The sequence below is a fragment of the Neofelis nebulosa genome, chromosome 7 (assembly GCF_028018385.1).
Source record: "Neofelis nebulosa isolate mNeoNeb1 chromosome 7, mNeoNeb1.pri, whole genome shotgun sequence".
In the NCBI taxonomy this organism is placed as follows: Eukaryota; Metazoa; Chordata; class Mammalia; order Carnivora; family Felidae; genus Neofelis; species Neofelis nebulosa.
This window is the reverse complement of record NC_080788.1, coordinates 107,854,623-107,874,698: the sequence shown is the minus strand read 5'-3', so window position 1 is coordinate 107,874,698 and position 20,076 is coordinate 107,854,623. Positions and strand designations below refer to the sequence as shown.

Genomic DNA, 20,076 nt, shown 5'->3' with positions numbered 1-20,076 from the left:
TTTTTTATATGGCACTGATTCAAATGGCAAGAATACATGTCTAGATTCACTCAAGGCATATTATCATATCATATATAGTAATGGGAAAAATCTGAGTTCACTACATGAGAAATAGAAAAGAATAACCAAGAAGCAAATCCTTTAGTAAAATACTTATCGACTAAAATTTGAGTTTGTGTATTTTCTCTGCTACATGAAACTAATAAAAAAATATATATGGAAATTAGGATCTTTAAAGTTTCTCTAAGTGATTTCTTTATATGTAATTTGGTGAATTTATATGTAATTTTTCAAATTAGCCAACATTACCTTAAAATACAATTTATAAATTTTAATGTGACAGTTTTTATACTTCTCTCACCTGGAGCCCTCACATATGTGGTATGGGAGGCAGAATAGTGCCCCCCCCCCCAAAAAAAAAAGATGTCCACATTGAATTTCCAAAACCTGTGAATATATTACCTTACATGACAAAAGGGACTTTGCAGACATAATTACATTGGATTTTGAGGTGAAGAAATGATCTTTGATTATCTAGGTGGTCTCAGTACAATCACAAGAGTCCTTATAAGAAGGAGGGGAGTCAGGAGGGTCAGAGACAGAGAAGATGTACAGATGGAATCAGAAGTGGAAGTGATGCTATTGCTGGAAGAGGACCGTGAGCCAAGGAATGCAGATAACTTCCAGAAGTTTGAAAAGGCAAAGAACAAATTCTCTCCTTGAGCTCCAGAAGAAATATAGGACTAACTGCCTGTGTTTAGCCCTGTAAGACCAGTTTTTGGACTTCTGACCTCTAGAATTATAAGATAATAAATTTGTGTTGTTTCAAGCCACTAAATTTGAGTAATTTATTACAGCAGCAGTGGGAAACTCAAGTTTCCTTTAGTTTTCCACTTCTGGAAGTAAGAAATGACTTGCTCCAGGAATATAAAATAGACAGGGGAAAGGAGCCTTAGATCACTGACCTAAATTTTATTTGATTATTTGCTCTCTTTTGAAAGACTAGGACCTGTGACAGTAATTTCAGTAGATCACATTAGATGGTGCTCTTTCTTAGTTAAGTCATACAAATTAGTAGCTAAGATTTTTTTTTTCACAAAGCATAATTTTTAGAATTTTTATAGCTATAACCTACAAATGAACCACTTCCTTTGCCTAATGTAGATAATATTTATTAACATTGTACAACTTTAAGTCTTGCAGTCTCTGTGACTACTTTGACCTATAATAGAAGCTCCTTGGTTAACCAAAAAATGTCAAGGTTGATGAAAAAAATCAGGGAATAACTAAGAATTGTATATATAATTCATGTTTATTTTTTAGATTTATTTAAAATTTTTTTTTAAGTTAATTTTATTTATTTTGAGAGAGAGAGAGAGAGCAAGCAGGGGAGGGACAGAGAAAGAGGGAGATAGAATCCCAAACAGCCTCTCCACCATCAGCACAAAGTCCGATGCAGGGTTTGAATTCACAAACCATGAGATCATGACCTGAGCTGAAATCAAGAGTCAGATGCTTAACTGACTAAGCCACCCAGGCACCCCTATTTTTTAGTCATAAAACATAAATGTACATGCGCTCATGAATCTTGTGATGGCTAAGGCCTTTTCTGTAAGAGTCCCTTGATTGGTATTTTATCTCATTGTTCTTAGATAAAGCTATCCTTAATGTTTTGCCTACAACTTCCAGTTTTGGTTTCTTTAAAGTAGTAAGAATTTAAAGACATGTGGAGAAAATTTGAACACAAGAATTTTTAAAATAATTTTCCCACATATTGTGTTTGAATTTCTATAATTTTCTCCCATTTTTTACAAGATTTTCCTCCTAACCTATTTGACACTATTTGTGTGTGTGTGTGTGTGTGTGATTGATCTTTACCCAGATTTTCCAAAGTACCCTATTTTGGTTATCATAGAAATATACAAATAGTAATTTAGAATTTGCATTTATAGCATATCTGGCTTTTTAAGATAAAAGAACTGACATATACGTTTTTGACAAAACAGCCAGCTCTTGATAAATGTGTAAATCTGCTGAAGGCAGAAGTGGGCTGGAGAAGAGCCTTCTAGTATCAAACTTCCAGTGTGCTCTGGGAATCGATTTATTTTACAGAAGGGATGGAGAGTGCTGGGTAATCCATTGATTAAGTAAAAGCATCTATGGTAATCTTTTCTTTTCAATATGAGTTTCAAAAGTGTTATTTGTTAACTGACTGATGTCCTTGCTCTCTGGCTTTCACTTACTTTAGAGGTTCACTTACCTTCTTAACTGCCCCACCCTAGTCTAGGTCTTCATAATCTCTAAAAGCCTCTTAACTGGTTTCCCTGCTTCCAGCCTCTTCTTTCTCAAATCTTGCAAAGGCACAGCTCTAATAAGGTTACTTCTTTGTTCAAAAACTATAGCTTTTCTGGGTTAAGTTTAGTCTTTGGAGGATGGTCATGAAGAATTCTGGTGGCCAAGGACAGAATTTCCTAATGGTATGCTTTGTGGCTTCTCTCTCTAAACTCTTTCATGTCATGGTCAGATACCTTTTTAGCGTTCATGGGTAAAAGGCACAATTATCCTGGCCGACAAGAAAGAAGCACACATCTCCCTTGTTAGATGAACTACATAGTCCAGAGTGTTGAGGTCAGAATTCCTTCCTTCCCTTCCTATCTGCTAAACTGAAAGAGTTTGTTAGTTTCTGTTTATAGAAGTGATATGTTATAGTTTCTTACCTTCTAGCATTATCTCACATATTGAGCAAGAGGTACACAGATTTTATTTTATTTTATTTTTAATATTTATTTATTTTTGAGAGAGAAAGCAGGGAGGGGCAGAGAGAGAGGGAGACAGAGGATCTGAAGCAGGCTTCTTGCTGGCAGCACAAAGTCCGACGTGGGCTTAAAGTCACAAACCGTGAGATCATGACCTGAGCCGAAATCAAGAGTTGGGCACTTAACCAACTGAGCCATCCAGGCACCCCAAGATTTTAAATAATTTTCTTTATATCAAACTACATTATTAGAAAAAGGAGCTTCCCTGGCATTTGCATGTATGTATATGCTCTATTCACCAGATCAAGATGCTTTTGATAGTAATCACTAAAATAGATACTAAAATAGTCTACCAGAACATCATAGCCCAGATTTACCCAGTAAATTGGTTTTAATTTGTTAATAATGATATATTTTAAAAGGAAAAGTATAAATAATAGAAGTATTACCGAAGTTTTCTTTGCTTGTAGTTCAGAGAATTGAAATTCAGCTTTTGCCCTATCATCTGAATTCACAGGAATTCCGTCTAACATCTGTAAGTTAGGCAGCCGAAATATGAGCATGTGGCGATGTAGTGTTTTTCTGCAAATCTGAATAAAGTTAAAAATAACAATGTATTTCTTAAAAAAACTTTTATTTCAAAGATTAACCTTTATAGAGAAAGAAATTTAACCTGGGCACCAAAAATGACAGATAATAGCTAATTTGTAGTGTTAGCTGATACAAATATGAGCTCCCTTTTTGAAAGATTTCTCAATTTCTTGTTATACTAAATGAAGATTAGAACTTTTTTGTTAACCAAGACTACCATTTAGACGTGTAGTCTCTTTTTAGAGCATATAATATGGTTCATTAACTACAGGCAATCTCAACTCATGAATAGGATTATGCTATAAAAATTCATTTATGAGTAATTACTTTGAAACTTATATGGTATTTTCCCATAGGCACTGTCCAATTGAATTCAGTACACACCTGTTGGATTGTATAATCCATCCCTTCATAGTTTGTCAGCCTACTCTGAAAAATATTTGCATGTGTACATAAGAAGGTATATAGGAAGAGTTAACATAGTAGGCCTGAAACTGTTATCTTTAGAAAGGTCTGCTTGCAAGGATAGCTCTTGACTAGTTTTTGGTACTTGGATTTTGGAAGTGTTCCCACCATTCCTTAAGTGATTAAAAGTAGTTCACTGTGCCTAGACTGCTTACCCAAATGATATGCTTTATGGTCAACTTGCTTTCCTTCTGGGAGTCTGGAGTTTTGGTATGTGATGGGCATTGGGTACATATGTGACCAACTTCCAACAAAATTCTTGAATGCTAAGTGTAGTGGAATTTCCTGGGTAGAAACATAAACACATGTTGCTGCATTTTTGTTGCTGGGTGAAGAGTATGTACTATGTGACCCTTCTGTCCCTCATGGGAGAGAAAGAGCATAAGGAAGCCTACTTATCAATTCTCCAGACTCCACCTGTGTCTTTTTTCCTCATCACCTGGCTGTGAATCCTCACTATGTCATTTAATAAATTTTAGCCATGAGTACAATGATATGCTAAGTCCCTTGAGTTCTTTTAGCAAATCTCTGAATATGGGGGTGTTCTTGGGGGACTGACAGCAAAGAAAAAGTATATAGCACATCTTGTGATCATGAAGAAGAGACAAAAAGAGACAAATTTCCATCAAAGGGGAATGAATAAACAATCTATTTTATTATTATTATTATTTTTTTTTTTTTGAGAGAGAGAGAGAAAGAGTGTGAGTGGGGGAGGAGGAGAAAGGTAAAGGGAGGAGAGAGAATCTCAAGCAGGCTCTATGCCCAGTGTGGATCCCGAAGCAGGGCTCGCCCTCAAGACCTGAGCTGAAACAAGAGTTGGACACTTAACTGACTGAACCACCCAGGCATGCCAACAATCTATTTTTTTCTAATGTAGTGTATATATATATAATAGAGGTTTAAAAAATGAACCACATTATAGGCCAGAAAGAAAGTCTTATAAATACCAAAGAATGTATAGACTGTCTCCTTTGACCAAAACACAGTAACAGAAATAAATGACAAAGAGATAACAAAAAACACTTCATATGTTTGAAATTCACACACAGACACAACACACACACACACACACACACCTCTCAATCATTCATGGAATAAAGAAGAAATCTTTTGGAGACTAGATTTTAAGAAATAAAGAACAGGAGGGGCGCCTGGGTGGCGCAGTCGGTTAAGCGTCCGACTTCAGCCAGGTCACGATCTCGCGGTCCGTGAGTTCGAGCCCCGCGTCGGGCTCTGGGCTGATGGCCCAGAGCCTGGAGCCTGCTTCCGATTCTGTGTCTCCCTCTCTCTCTGCTCCTCCCCCGTTCATGCTCTGTCTCTCTCTCTGTCTCAAAAATAAATAAACGTTAAAAAAAAAATTTAAATAAAAAAAAAAAAGAAATAAAGAACAGGAAAAATACTACATATCAAAACTTTTAATATGCTGCTAAGCAGTGTTTTGAAACCTAAAAATGAACTAGACATCCTACTTAAGAATTTTTTTTAAAGTAAATTCCCTTTTAACAATATTTTTTCTTCTGATCTGTGAGCATGGGATTTTTTTTTTTTCATTTCATTGTGTCATCTTTAATTTCTTTCATCAGTGTTTTATAGTTTTTAGAGTACAGGTGTTTCATCTCTTTGGTTAGGTTTAGTCCTAGGCATCTTATTGTTTTTGGTGCAATTTTAAGTGGGATAGATTCCTTAATTTCTCTTTGTGTTGCTTCAGTATTGGTGTATAGAAATGCAACAGATTTCTGTATATTGATTTTGTACCCTGCAACTTTCCTGAATTCATTTCACAGTTCTAGCAGTTTTTTGGTGGAGTTTTTCAGGTTTTCTATATGGAGTATGATGTCATCAGCAAATAGTGAAAGTTTTACTTCTTCCTTGCTGATCTGGATTCCTCATTTCTTTTTGTTATCTGATTGCTGTGGCTAGGAAATCTAGTACTGTGTTAAATAACAGTGGTGAAAGTGGACATTCCTGTCTTGTTCCTGACCGTAGAGGAAAAGCTCTCAGTATTTCCCCATTGAGGATGATATTGGGTGTGGGTTTTTCATAGATGGCCTTTATTACATTGAGGTATGTTACCTCTAAACCTACTTTGTGTCGGGTTTTTTATCATGAATGGATGTACTTTGTCAAATACTTTTTCTGTATCTATTGAAATGATCAGATGGTTCTTATCCTTTCTTTTATTAATGTGATGTATTTGCAAGTATTAAACCATCCTTGCAACCCAGGAATGAATCTCACTTGATGGTGAATTATTTTTTTTAATGTATTGTTGGATTTGGTTTGCTAGTACTTTGTTGAGGATATTTGCATCTATGTTTATCTCTGTTTATCAGAGATATTGGAGTGTAGTTCTTTTTTGTGTTTGGCGTCTTTATCTGGTTTTGATATCTGGTCAGGGTAATGCTAACCTCAAAGAATAAATTTAGAAGTTTTCTTTTCTTTTGTATTTTTTGGTATAGTTTGAGAAGAATGGGTACTAACTCTTCTTTAAATGTTTGGTAGAATTCACCTGTGAAGCCATCTGATCCTGGACTTTTGTTGAAGTTTTTTGATTACTGACTCAATGTCTTTGCTGGTTATTGGTCTGTCCAAATTTTCTATTTCTTCCTGTTTCACTTTTGGTAATTAATATGTTTCTAGAAATTTATTCATTTCTTCTAGGTTGTCCAATTTCTTGGCATACAATTTTTCATAATATTGTCTTATAATTATATTTCTGTGGTGTTTGTTGTCATTTCTCCTCTCTCATCTGTGACTTTATTTATTTGGGTCCTTTCTTTTTTCTTTTTGATGAGTCCGACTAGAGGTTTATCAATTTTATTAATTTTTTCAAAGAACTACCTCCTGGTTTCATCGATATGTTCTATTATTTTTTTAGTTTCTATATCTTTTATTCTAAACTTTATTTTTTCCTTCCTTCTGCTGGCTTTGAGCTTCATTTGTTGTTCTTTTTGTAGCTCCTTCAGTTTAAGGTTAAGTTGTTTATTTGAGATTCTTTTTTCTTGCTTCTTAAGGTAGACCTACGTTGCTATCTACTTCCCTCTTAGAACCACTTTTGCTGCATCCCAAAGATTTTGGACTGTTATGTGTCATTTTCATTTGTTTCCATGTATTTTTTAAATTTATTTTTTTTATTTTCTGGTTGACCCACTCATTGTTTAGTAGCATGTTATTTAACTTCTATTTATTTGTGGTCTATCCAGATTTTTTTCTTGTGGTTGACTTCTAGTTTCATAATGTTGTGGTCAGAAAAGGTGCATGGTATAATTTTGATCTTCCTGAATTTGGTGAAGCCTGTTTTGTGGCCTAATATGTGATCTGTTCTGGAGAATGTTCCAGGTGCACTTGAAAAGAATCTGTATTCTGCTGTTTTAAGGTGGAATGTTCTGGATATATCTGTTAAGTTCATCAAGTCCAGTGTGTTATTATTCAAAACCATTGTTTCCTTGTTGATTTTCTGTTTAGATGATCATGTCCATTGATGTAACTGGGATGTTAAAGTCCCCTACTATTATTGTATTATTATCAGCTAGTCCCTTTATGTTTGTTATTAATTGTTTTATGTAATTGAGTCCTCCCATGTTGGATGCATAAATATTTACAATTGTTATATCTTCTTATTGGATTATCCCCTTTATTATTATATAGTGCCCTTCTTTGTGTCTTGTTATAATGTCTATAATAACCAAAGCAATATATGTTTTAATGCAAGTCGTATCAAAATACCAACAGCATTTTTTTTACAGAGCTAGAACAAACAATCCTAAAATTTGTATGGAACCACAAAAGACATTTAAAGGCTCAAGAAATCTTGAAAAATAAAAGCAAAGCTGGAGGGATCACAATTGTGGACTTCAAGTTATATTACAAAGCTGTATTAATCAAAACAGTATGGTATCAGCATAAAAATAGACAGATCAATGGAACAGAACAGAAAACCTAGAAATGAACTCACAATAATGTGGTTAATTAATCTACAACAAAGCAGGAAAGAATATCCCATGGAAAAAGACAGTCTTTTTAACAAATGGTTTGGGAAAACTTGACAGCTACATGCAAAAGAATGGAACTGGACCACTTTCTTACACCATACACAAAAATAAATTCAAAATGGATTAAAAACTTAAATGTGAGATCTGAAACAATAAGAATCCTAGAAGAGAACACAGGGCAGTAATTTATTTGACATTGGCCATAGCAACTTCTTTTTAGATATGTCTCTTGAGGCAAAGGAAACAAAAGCAAAAATAGACTAATGGGACTACACCAAAATGAAAAGCTTCTGCACAGCAAAGGAAACAACCAATAAAGCTAAAAGAGAACCTACTGAAGGGAGAAGATATTTGCAAATGACATATCCAATAAAGGGTTAGTATCCAAAATATATAGAGAACGTGTAAAACTCAACACCCCAAAACAAAATAATCTAATTAAAATGTGCAGAAGACACAAAAGACATTTTTCCAGAGAAGACATATAGATGGCCAACAGGCACATGAAAAGATGCTGAATATCACTCATCATCAGGGACATGCAAATCAAAACCTGTCATAGTAGCTAAAATCAACAACACAGGAAACAACAGATGTTGGTGAGGATGTGGAGAAAGGGGAACCCTCTTGCACTGTTGCTGGGAATGCAAACTGATGCAGCCACTCTGGAAAACAGTATGGAGTTTCCTCAAAAAGTTAAAAATAGAAGTACCTGATGATCCAGCAATCACACCACTGGATATTTACCTAAAGAATACAGAAACACTAATTCAAAGGGATATATGCATCCTGATGTTTGCAGCAGCATCATGTACAATAGTCAAATTATGGAAACAGCCATCAATTGACTTATCAATTGATGAATGGATAAAGATGTCACACCACACACACACACACACACACACACACACATGCGCGCGCGCACTGGAATATTACTCAGCCATAAAAAAGGATGAAATCTTGCCATTTGAAATGACATGGATGGACCTAGAGAGTATACTGTGAAGTGAAATAAGTCAGGCAGAGAAAGACAAATACCATATAATTTCACTCATATGTGGAATTTAAGAAAAAAAATGAGCAAAGGGGTAAAAAGAGAGAGAAGTAAAGCAAGAAACAGACTCTTAACTATAGAGAACAATCAGATGGTTACCAGAAGAGAGGTGGGTGGGGGAATGGGTTAAATAGGGGATGGGGATTAAGAAGTGCACTTGTAATGAGCATCAGGTTATGTATTTAAGTGTGGAATCACTACATTGTACAACTGCAACCACTATAACACTGTATGCTAACTAACTGGAAGTAAAATAAAAAAACAAATAAAAGCTGAACCACAGAATCAGTATTATGCTAAAAATAGTTTTAATAATAATGTTAAAAATGTTTAAAAAAGTAAATTCCAAGAAACTGAAAGATGGAAACAAGGGTAGGACTTAGTGAAATAAAAAACAAATAAACCACTTGATAAATCCAAAACATGGTTCTTTGGAGATACTAATACGATAAACAAAATAAGTCTTAAGCAAGACTTATCAAGAATAAAAGAGAAAAAGTAAAAATCAACAAATTTAGGTATAAAAAGGTGACAAAACATAAATATAGAGGACATTTTTAAAATTCAGGAGAATATTATATAGTAATACATTTAAAATTTATAAAAAATTACAAGTTTATAGAAGAATATAACTTCTCAATACTGACTTTTGAAGAAATAGAAAACATTACTAGATTTATAGCCATTAAGGAATTTGAATAAGTAGTTTAAAACCTAACTTCAAAAAATATTGAGCCCAGATTCAAATGAATGAATTTTTCCTATATATGCTAATTCATAGACTAGCAAGAGAGAGAGAGAGTTCCCAGTTAATTTTATGAGGCAAGAACAACCTTGATGAATTTAAAAGAATAGCATAAGAAGATAATTATAGGATAACTTTACTTATTTCCATAAATACAGATATACTACATGAAATCTTGGCAAACTGAATCCAGCAAAGCATAAAACATGACCAAATAAATAGTATTCAGCACTGGATTAATGACAGTTTAACACTGGAGTCTATTAATATAATTTACATATTAACAGATTAAAGAGAAAAAGTGAATTGCCAATTAGTCAAAATCCAATGACCATTTATGATAAAAACAGGTAGTAAACTGCAATTAGAAAGGAGCTTCCTTGGGGCCCCTGGGTGGCTCAGTTGTTTGAACGTCTGACTCTTGGTTTCGACTCAGGTCATCATCTCATGATTCCTGAGTTGGAGCCCTGCTCCACTCTAGCGTGGGCTCCACGCTAATGGTGGGGAGCCTGCTTAGGATTCTCTCTCTCCCTCTCTCACTGCCCCTCCCCCACTTGTACTGTCTCTCTCAGGAATAAATAAAAAAAGGAGCTTCTTTAAAATGTTGAAGATTATCTACCCATAATGTACAACAAACTCATATTTAATAGTAACAATTTAGAAGCATTTTTGAAGTCAATAACCTACTATCAATGCTTTCATTCAACACTGTACTAGAGGTCCTAGTCAACACACTAAGTAAAGAAAATTTAAAAAATGTAAGGATTGGAAAGAAATAATACTCATTATTTGTAGATAATATGATAGTCTACAGAGAAAATCCAACAAAATGTACAATCCATTAGAACTAAAAAGAGAGTTCAACAAGGTTCCTAGATAGAGTAGCATGCAAAAATCAGAACAATGCAAAAATCAGAATTGCTGTACTTCAGCCACAAATAATTAGAAAAATGTAAAAAGATATTGTTCAAAGTAGCTATTAAAACAACAGAATAAATCAAACCATAGATGATTAAAACTTTTAGGAGAAAACTATAAATTTTATTGAAGAACATAAAATAAATGTAAGGACATTCATGCTTATGAATGGGAAGTCTAAATACTACAAATATTAGGGGAGACTCTTATTATTACTTCTTTCTTGGTGGAAATAGCTCTGTGATGTGGCACTAGTGGGCTCTCTCAATCCCTCACTCTTCCACCAAGAGTAGCAGGGTAACTTAATTGATAAACCTGGGAAGATTAGACTGGGCATGTTTAGCTCTTGTCTTTCCTGTCTTGGGAAAGAATTTATTGCTAGGAGAATGCCTGCTGTTCCTCCAGCAGAAGCTCTCCTCCTATGTGGAAAGAATTCACTCAAGCATTTCCTGTTACCAGGTGATGATGATTGCTTATTTCTGGGATCTGTTAGCACGCCCATTTGGCTTTCTCACGAAGGTTAAGCAAAGTATTTTCACCTCTCTATCTGCCACTGTCATATTTGTCAATTTGTTCAGATGTTAGGTAAATAAAAGTGCTACCTATTTAATCCTTCCAAAGCCTCCAACAGGAAAATATGGCAAATTTCTCCCCAAATTAATTTATATATTGAATACAATTCCAATTAAAATGTCAATAAGACTCTCACATAGCTTCAAAAGCTGTTTCCTTAAACTCATAGGAAGTGTAAAGGGCCAAGAACAGCCACGACAGTGAAGAAAGAAAAAGAGGAGAAGGAGGAAGAGAAGGAAAATTGGAGGTGCTTATTCTCCTGGACACCAAAACTTAATATAAAACTTTAATAATTAACACAGTATAATACTGGTACAGGGATTGACAATAGTCCAATGAATACAACATAGAATCCGGAAACAGATCCTTTTATATGTGACAATGGAAGATTATATTGTAACAAGTTGTAAGAGGACAGTATTCAATAAATTGTGCTTGGATAACTGTCTATACATATGGGAACAGATAAAAAAATTCTCACATATAAAAATTAATTATATACAACTATAAATAAATTAACTGATAAATTGGAAAAATAACATACTCACTGGATTGCCATAAACTGTAAGCTCTCTGAGAGAAGAGATACCATCAAGTTTTTCCAGTTCTGTCATATCCTGTTCCAAAGTTAATAAGTTATTATTTGGTTAGATCCAAAATATTCAAATATACACTGATTTGAAGTAATCATATGTAAGTGTTGGACTACAGCTAGCTCATGGCTGAATTCTCCAAAGTGAGCTTGAGTGACAAATCCTGTAATGTTGATTAATGACAGATCTATGTACAATTAATTCAAAATGCATGATCGGTAAAGACAATATTCTAACATGGGATATAGGCCATATAGCAGCACTTGCAAGAAAAGACCAAATTTCTTCTCAGAAAGGTTATGATCTAAAGCTGAGATCATAGTTGGTTAATTCCCCAGAGGATTGACCCAGAAGTGTGGAAAAGAAGGTAAATCCAGTCTAAATAATTTTAAACACACCTTAGCCATAAAGGCACATGTGATACTGAGTGGACTGCATCCTGATATATTTTCTGGGAGTATTTATAGTTGAAAAACTATTTTTCTGGTTGAATGACTTGTCTTCTGTATGGATGGGATTATTTAACATTGTCTATTTGTCATTGGTGAAACTTTGTTGAGTATATTTTAAGTTTTGCAAAATTATTTTTTATATGCTATTTCTGTAAAAATTTAGGCAACAAGCTCAGCTTCAGTTTGCTTCTAGTTTATAGTAATAACATAAAGTTATTGATATGCTCCTATTCTTATTTGGATTGACAAGTAGACATAGCCAATTCATCTACTAACTATAAAAACATTTAGACCTATTTTAGACCATTTGGAAGTAGAATTTGACTACAGTGATTGATCTTTTCAATTTTGATCATAGAAGTCTCATAAATTTAGGAGGACTTTGGAAAATCTCTGACAGTCAGTTATCTATAGAGATATTATGTATTTGACCCACAGGTAGTTCCTATTTGTGGAAGCAAAGCAAGACTGGAAAGCATAGAAATATGAAAAGTCTTTTTCTCAATCATCTTCTCAAATGAAACAGAGTATAACAGTGTTTAGTAGTGAAGTTTCTAATCAAAGATGTCAAGATATTAATATGAGAAACAGTGTTAAATATGTGGATGATAATGCTGGTGTGAAGATATATCAAGAAAACAAATATGTTCATAATTGGGAAAGAGGGCTAATGGCTTCCCATTTATTTATTTATTTAATGTTTATTTTTTTATTTTTGAAAGAGGGAGCATGAGTGGGGGAGGTGTAGAAAGAGAGGGGGACAGAGGATCCGAAGCAGGCTCAGAGCTGACAGCAGAGAGCCTGTTGCAGGGCTTGAACTCATGAACCATGAGATCATGACCTGAGCTGAAGTCAGATGCTCAACATTAACCAAAATATAATGGTTGTTATCTTTTGAGTACATTCTCAGAATAAGCACTTATGGCAATCATAGTAATAGCTTAGGTAGCAGCTAGTTAGGCTCAAAGTAGGGCCTTTCATTTAGGGCAAGAAATAGCAATGGACTATTTCCTAGAGTCATTTCCAGCTTCAGGTGATTACTGGGATGTTTAAAAGTAAACACAGTTGTCTGATGCCAGATAGGGGAGTCATTTAGACACAGGAATCAACTGGGACTGTAAAGCTGAATTAAATAACTCACCTTTCAGTTGTGTTGCTGGTATTTTACTTGTAAGGGCAGGACTACAGGCAACAATTTTCCAAATCTACATTATGGGTCATGATGGCTAAGTGAAAAGCTTCACACTAGAATCTGTTATCAAGGATATGCAGTTTATGAAAGATTTTAAAGTAGGTTAATGTAGGGCTGCATATACCTTCATTTGAAGTGTTTTCCTAATTTTTCTAAGCCTTTTCCCTTCTATTCTAGAAGTCTTTATCAACCCAAGGGTTGATCTGATTGCCCATTTGTAGAAGTTGATGCTGGTGTCACCTACCCATGTTGGTACGAATACAGAGGAAAAAAATCTCTCCCCCAAAGAAAATTTGAATGGGGAGTTTACAATTTTGAAGAACACAATATTTTCAGTTAAACAGAATCTCTAACTTAACCTTTTTACACATCTTAGTTCATTTTTCCCAGCTGAATGTATGTTCATGTTAAGGTACTATAATATTAATAGAATAAGTTTGATGGTAAAATGATCAATCTAAGTTCTAGGAAAAATACTATTTCAAGAATAAAAATAAACAAAAGAGGACTGATCACTAAACAATCAATACCCCTTCACTCGGTGACGTATGTATAATTTCCCATGGTTTGTCATATAGTTTGTCCATTAGCTATATTAAATTTTGATAAAAAATAACCTTGACTGGGCGTTATCCTGCTTGAGTTACTAGAGAGGAAGTTGTTACAATAACCATTCTGCCATTCATTCATTCCTGTAGGGATTTAGGAGGATGGGGAGGTGGGGCACAGATACTCCTGGGAAAAAGCAGGTTCCCTGGTCTAATCTCTCTGTTATGCTGATAAATAGCTGTGCTGTCAAATGGACCAATGATATTTACTAGGAAAAAGGTCCTTATTTATGAGATGCTCTTAGCAGTACCTCCCTGGTTAAGGACTGCTTAGAGCAAATAAACCTAAAAGTATAGAATTATCAGGCATGGCTCCCTATAAAATATCATGTAAGCTCAAGTATAAAGTGGAGGTATTTCATAAATGAAACACTCCCTTGTTATAAGAGATCACTCACACAAAATCTGTCACACATAATCTCCCTTGGAGATCTTATATTTCAATGTAAGCTAGACAGTATGTAGAAAGAAAGGATCTGAGAGCCACAGTAATGTCCCAGACCCTGTGTATCCTTGAAATTATTAGTAAAGCTTGAAACTGGGTATGATCTGATTCATGTTAAGTCTGATATGACAATCCTTTGTGTCAGTTCAGTTACTATTAATGGAAAGATTTCCCATAGGATTGAAATTTTCCCAGTTTAGATTTCCTCTGAATAAAGCTTTGCAAGAATCATTGCCAGTTTGGGAGGCTTTTCTCAGATGAATGTTGTTTGAACCTTGATAAATTAGTTGTATGCCATTTTTCTCTGTATGTATATTTCCTAGTTGCTATGTAGAAAAGGACAGTGCTCATGATTTCCTTCTAGCCTTGAACAGGCTTTTATATCACTATAGAAAAGAGTTTCTAAACTGTAGCAAGTAGAGCCACAAACAAATATTGATTGCATAATTACTATGTACCAGGCACTATGCTATATACTGATGAAATGTGGGGAAGATATACTTGGTCTCTGTTCTTGGCTGACAATCCACATTTTATTTTGTCTTTGAGGTTATCTTAGACGTATAGGCAAAAACAGTAAAATTGGTAAGAGGTGGGCTAACAGATCATCACCAAAGCACTGAGAGAAATGTTAGGGCTGTATAAGGTTATATATACCTTCAACCCTCTTATCTGCATACTGTGTCTGGGCAGAGAGTCTGGTCAGGCTCACTGGGACAGGACATTGGAGATAGGTTGAAATCTGAACAGGTAAAACTAAAGCAGGACCTTACATAAGAAAGTCTTGAGTCAGTAGAGATGGAATATTAAAGTCAGGTCAAGGTCCATTATCAGGAATTGAGTCAAATATCAAGTAGACCAAGGACATATGCCAAGTTTAAAGAACCAGAGGAAGTCTGGGATTGAGATGTGGAAATAAATAGCTTGGAACAAGAGCAGTCAAGAACAAAAGAGATCTCTTAGGACTGCTGGAGGAGCCTTAGAACATTTAGAGCTAACTTGTTTTTAGTAGGTGGATACATGTAAGGTTGGTTGGGTTTAAAATCTAGGAGCAGAGTGGACATCTTTGCATCACAGACTATTTATATGTCTCCGCTTCATGGAGTATTTATATGGCATATAAATGATAAGTAACACAGTAGCAAAGTTTTCATTGATGTGTTTGGAAGCTTTATGCTCAGAGGAGCTAAGTCTTGTAATTTCATAACAAAAAAAATATGTTACCTGGATTTTATTATATCCTAGGAAGAGTTTCTCAAGTTTTACCAAAGACTGTAGTTTGCTCAGCTCTCGTAGTCTGTTTTCTTCCAGATGAAGTGCCAACAGAGAGCTTGGTTTGGCAAAGGCACTGTCATTAAATGCTCTGATGCGGTTATGGTCCACTACCAATTCTTGAAGGACTACTAAATTGTCAAGCCCTTCAATTTGACTGATTTCATTCCCTGAAGAAAGAGAAGTTATGATAATGTCAAGTGAGCCCAAACTTTTTGAACAAAGGTCTACCTATCTTCACTTAAATATTTTTTATCAAATGATTTTTTAAAAAGTAAAATGCTAAAAAGAACGTATTTCCAAGGAGAAATAGAAGTGCAGTTTGTGGGAAGGTAGCATTATCATCAAATAACATTTGCTAAAATTTTTCCTTTATGTTTGAGAGATCAAGATGTGAAGTATACGATGTACTGAATTGACCCAATCTGTCTGTTCAGTAATTAAGTGCTAAAATAGTTGGTATTGACAAAAGTAGATGTATGAAAGTACTGCAAAAAAGCACTGCAAAAGATACACTTCTTGAGTATATCTGATTTTTCTAATGGGTATTCAAATAGGTGTATCTAAATATTTTTTAAAATAAATGAATTTGTTGTGTTAAGTTGGAAGAATAAACCTTAATTATGCTGTTATTTATTTCTCAACATATTTTTGCACCACAGCCACATTAAAAAATTAAAAATGAATGAAACATTACATTCTATAAAATCTCAATCCTTTACAACCCATTATTTCTCTTTACTGTAGCAATCGATAGCTTTGTAAGTATTAATAATAATGATAATGAGAGGACCCTTGACTTGACAAAATGCTTTTAAATGTGTTTTCTACTAGAGTCTCAAAATGGGACAGGGAAAATATTATTTTTTAATAATCAGAAAACTGGGAGTCAGAGGAATTAAGTGACTTGCACAGGGACATAAAAGTGGCAACACCAGGCCTGACCTAGACCTTTTACATTTTAAGCTCAATGCTGCTTCTATTATGCCACACTATATTTCATTCACTGTTCATCTTCCTTGTTTGTTATGGGATGAATTGTGACATCCTCCCCGCCGCCACCAAATTTGTATGTGGAAGTCCTAACCCTAGTACCTCAGAATGTGGCTCTGTTTGGGGGTAGGGTCTTTAAAGAGGCAGCTATGGTCATTGGGGTGGGCTGTAATCCAGTATGACTGGTGTCCTTATAAGAAGATATTAGGACAGGGGCGCCTGGGTGGCGCAGTCGGTTGAGCGTCCGACTTCAGCCAGGTCACGATCTCGCGGTCCGTGAGTTCGAGCCCCGCGTCAGGCTCTGGCCTGATGGCTCGGAGCCTGGAGCCTGTTTCCGATTCTGTGTCTCCCTCTCTCTCTGCCCCTCCCCCGTTCATGCTCTGTCTCTCTCTGTCCCAAAAATAAATTAAAAACGTTGAAAAAAAAAATTTAAAAAAAAAAAAAAAAAAGAAGATATTAGGACACAGATGCACATAGAGGGAAAACCATCTGAAAAGAAGTCATCTAAAAGCCAAAAAGAGAGGCCTTCAGAAGTGACTAACCCTGCTGACATCTTGATCTTGCCCTTCTCATCTCTAGAACTGTGAGGAAATAAGTACGTTGTTTGAGCCACCCAGTCTGTGGTGCTTTGTTATGGCAGCCCTAGCAAACTAACATATGACTGAACGTGTGATTCCATGATGTTGGAATTCTTCTTGAAATATAACGTATTTCATTGAATTTAAGACAATAACAGTTGTCAAGATAGGTCAGTATTTTATGTATACTAAGAGAAAAAAACTCGGTTAGGTAAACTATGACATGCTATCCATTAATGCATGGTCAGATTTCAGATATGTTAAAAAATAAGAAGCAGGTGTCTCAGAATTGGTGAGCTATGGCAAATTTACCTTATTTTGTTCTATTCTTTAGAGAAATTTATAACATCACAGCCTTCAATAAAATTGTTCACAGAACTAAATCACAGACTTTGAAACTTTACCAGTGTCTTGCTTGTAAATGAAGTTTATGTAAGTCAGATAGAGAAAAGAGACTCAGTTGTGTTAATATATTACTTTCATGAAATTATGCATTTAGACTGTCACCTTTGATATTTTGAGGCCAGTGGTATAAAAATCATTATGGGATAGCTTCCAGTACTGAATAATGTCTGCCATAGCATACTTTTGGCCAGGATTCATTTTAGAAGGCTCATTAAACATATTTAAGAAAGAAAACTCCCAAACTATGCTGAATGTGATTTCAGGGATCTTACATTTCTTTAACTAGGAACATTAACCATTGTTTGAAAAACTCACGCTTATTCAACTAAATAGTTATATTTTAGATAAATTTGACTCCTAATCCTTAAGATTCTAACTTGCTACCGTACAGCCTCACTCTGCCCTTCCCCCAAGATTCACCTTCCTCATCTTCTTGCAAATTTAACATAACAGGTGAAAGTTTGGTTCATAATCTCTCTCTTGTGGACCCTGGCCAGGCTTCATCTTATCATTGCTTTTATTTGTGTACTCCCTTTGATTGATCTCAGAATCATCTCCTCCTGTTCAGTCTTTAACCTAACTCACCTCTTTATAAACCTCCAAATATGCTCATAACTTCACTAGCCACCTTCTGACCTCTTACCTGCTTTTTAGGGACAAGCTCCTCAAGTATGCAACCTCTGTTATCTTCACTGCCCATCCAACCACTTCCCTCTACATTGTTTTCACTTTGATTTTTGCTCTTTGCATGTTTACAAATCTGATCTGACAATTACCAATGTTGTTCTTTTTGTTTAATCCAGTTTCTACATTCAGTATTTTTTTCAAAGACCTTATTCTTCCTATCATTTGACTTTGAGGCTGTTCATCCTTTCTTTTTCTGATATTTAGAGTTTATATTTCTTGGGAAATCTGGCTGGCTCAGCCGGTAGGTCATGTGACTCTTGATCACAGGGTCATAAGTTCAAACCCCACGTTGGGTGTGGAGCCTACTTTAAAAAAATGGCCTAAGGTCTGCATTTCTTGGTTTTCTTTCAACATTTCTTATATGATTGCTTTACTGGGTCTTATTTCTCCAGACTTCTTAATGCTGGGTCAGGGGATTAGTGGGATGTATATAAGGGGAGGGGGTGTCTCCACATCTCTTTTGGCCTTTTATTCTTTCTCTGTGTTTACTTCCTAAGTAAGCACATACACTTATGACTCCACTTGTCCCCTCCTTTGGTATAATTTTTAGTCTTGACTTGTGGTCCATTACTACTGCTTGAAAAAGTTTCCATTTTTACATCTCAAAATTGTCATAACACAACCTGATCATTCCTTACTACAAAGTAGCAGCCTTTCACAATGACTTTATCTAGCTTTAGTACCTCCTTTTGCCCAGTCTCCTAATGAAATCATGAAAACCTCTTGAACTATTTTTCATCTCCTTATATGTTTAATTAGTCAGTAAGTCCTAATATTTCCTTCTTTTAAAATGTATTTTGGAGTCACCTTTTACTCACCCTTCCCACTGACACGACTCTAGCCCAGACCCTTACTATGTCCTTTGTGTGGATAGAAAATGCATGTGCTTTGGAATCAGACAGAGCTGTGTTTGACACCATTCACTGGTGAAAACCATTAACTAGTGCAAACTTAGGTAAATCATTTAACCCCACTGAGATTCAATTTCTTTTTTTGCAAAATGCATATAAAATTATTTACCATGTTGAATTGCTGTGTAGATTTTGTGAGATAATCTATGCTAACAAATACTTTACCTAATGACCCAATTAATGGTAGCCATTATTGTCACAGTCAACTGCCTCACCTCCTGCATAAGGCTGCTCCACTCTGATTTGTCATGCTAGACACAGCAAGAGAACACACTCCCTTCTATAGTCTTAGATTAAAATAAACTTTCCAGGGCTAGGTTGTTTGCTTTTCTTTGTACATCAGTGTATCTTAAAAAATTTGTTATTGGTGTGCTCAGTTTCTTGTTCTTTTAAGGCTAAGTCTCCATGGTCTTAAAGCAACTCATAAGCACCTTTGATAGGCAAAAAGATGCATTAAATTTTTAAAAATATGATCTAGAAAAGCCTGTCTTTCAGAAAAAAGTTACCATACTCAGATCAACTATACAGATATCTTCCCACATGTCTCAGTGATGGATCCTCCAACCTTTCTTCTGTGCCATTAAATAATTATTGTTAGACTAATGTTTCAAACTGTTTTTTTCTTCTCATTCTACTTTTCTAAAGATTTACAACTCTTACTCATTTTCAGTTGCAAAATGAGCATTATACTTCAAATTGATCGTGTTTAGAAGCTTCATACCTCTCTCAGAGAACTGCATACTCTGTTTTTATCAGGTTGGTCCCTTTTCAAGTGTTGGTCCATAGACACCACAGTTGTGCTCTTGTGACTCTTCTCCACACTACTTGCAAAACTCTTGGTCATGT

At 35.2% G+C, this 20,076-nt stretch overlaps 1 protein-coding gene and 1 long non-coding RNA gene across 17 annotated transcripts in view; one reads left to right on the top strand and one right to left on the bottom strand.

The window, feature by feature from the left end:
• The window catches only part of LRRC9 (leucine rich repeat containing 9), a 119,256-nt gene that overhangs the window by 11,330 nt on the left and 87,850 nt on the right, over positions 1-20,076 (bottom strand). For 6 of the 9 annotated variants that reach the window (XM_058739210.1, XM_058739207.1, XM_058739209.1 and 3 more), the window contains 3 exons: positions 15,609-15,826; positions 11,643-11,711; positions 3,206-3,346 (listed from right to left, as the gene is read on the bottom strand). In XM_058739210.1, the coding sequence (XP_058595193.1) occupies positions 3,206-3,346; positions 11,643-11,711; positions 15,609-15,826 (428 nt within the window). Of the gene's footprint in view, positions 1-2,761; positions 2,912-3,205; positions 3,347-3,967; positions 4,098-11,642; positions 11,712-15,608; positions 15,827-19,440; positions 19,662-20,076 lie in introns of those variants that run through there. The other 3 variants (XR_009264501.1, XM_058739211.1, XM_058739212.1) reach the window with 3 other exon arrangements.
• Positions 1-20,076, top strand: part of LOC131517299 (uncharacterized) — a 100,139-nt gene that overhangs the window by 28,141 nt on the left and 51,922 nt on the right. The window contains exon 6 of one of the 8 annotated variants that reach the window (XR_009264509.1): positions 10,981-12,237. The exons of 6 other annotated variants lie outside the window; for them this stretch is intronic. This is a non-coding gene — a long non-coding RNA (uncharacterized LOC131517299). Of the gene's footprint in view, positions 1-538; positions 1,846-10,980; positions 12,238-20,076 lie in introns of those variants that run through there. One more of the 8 variants, XR_009264506.1, reaches the window with a different exon arrangement.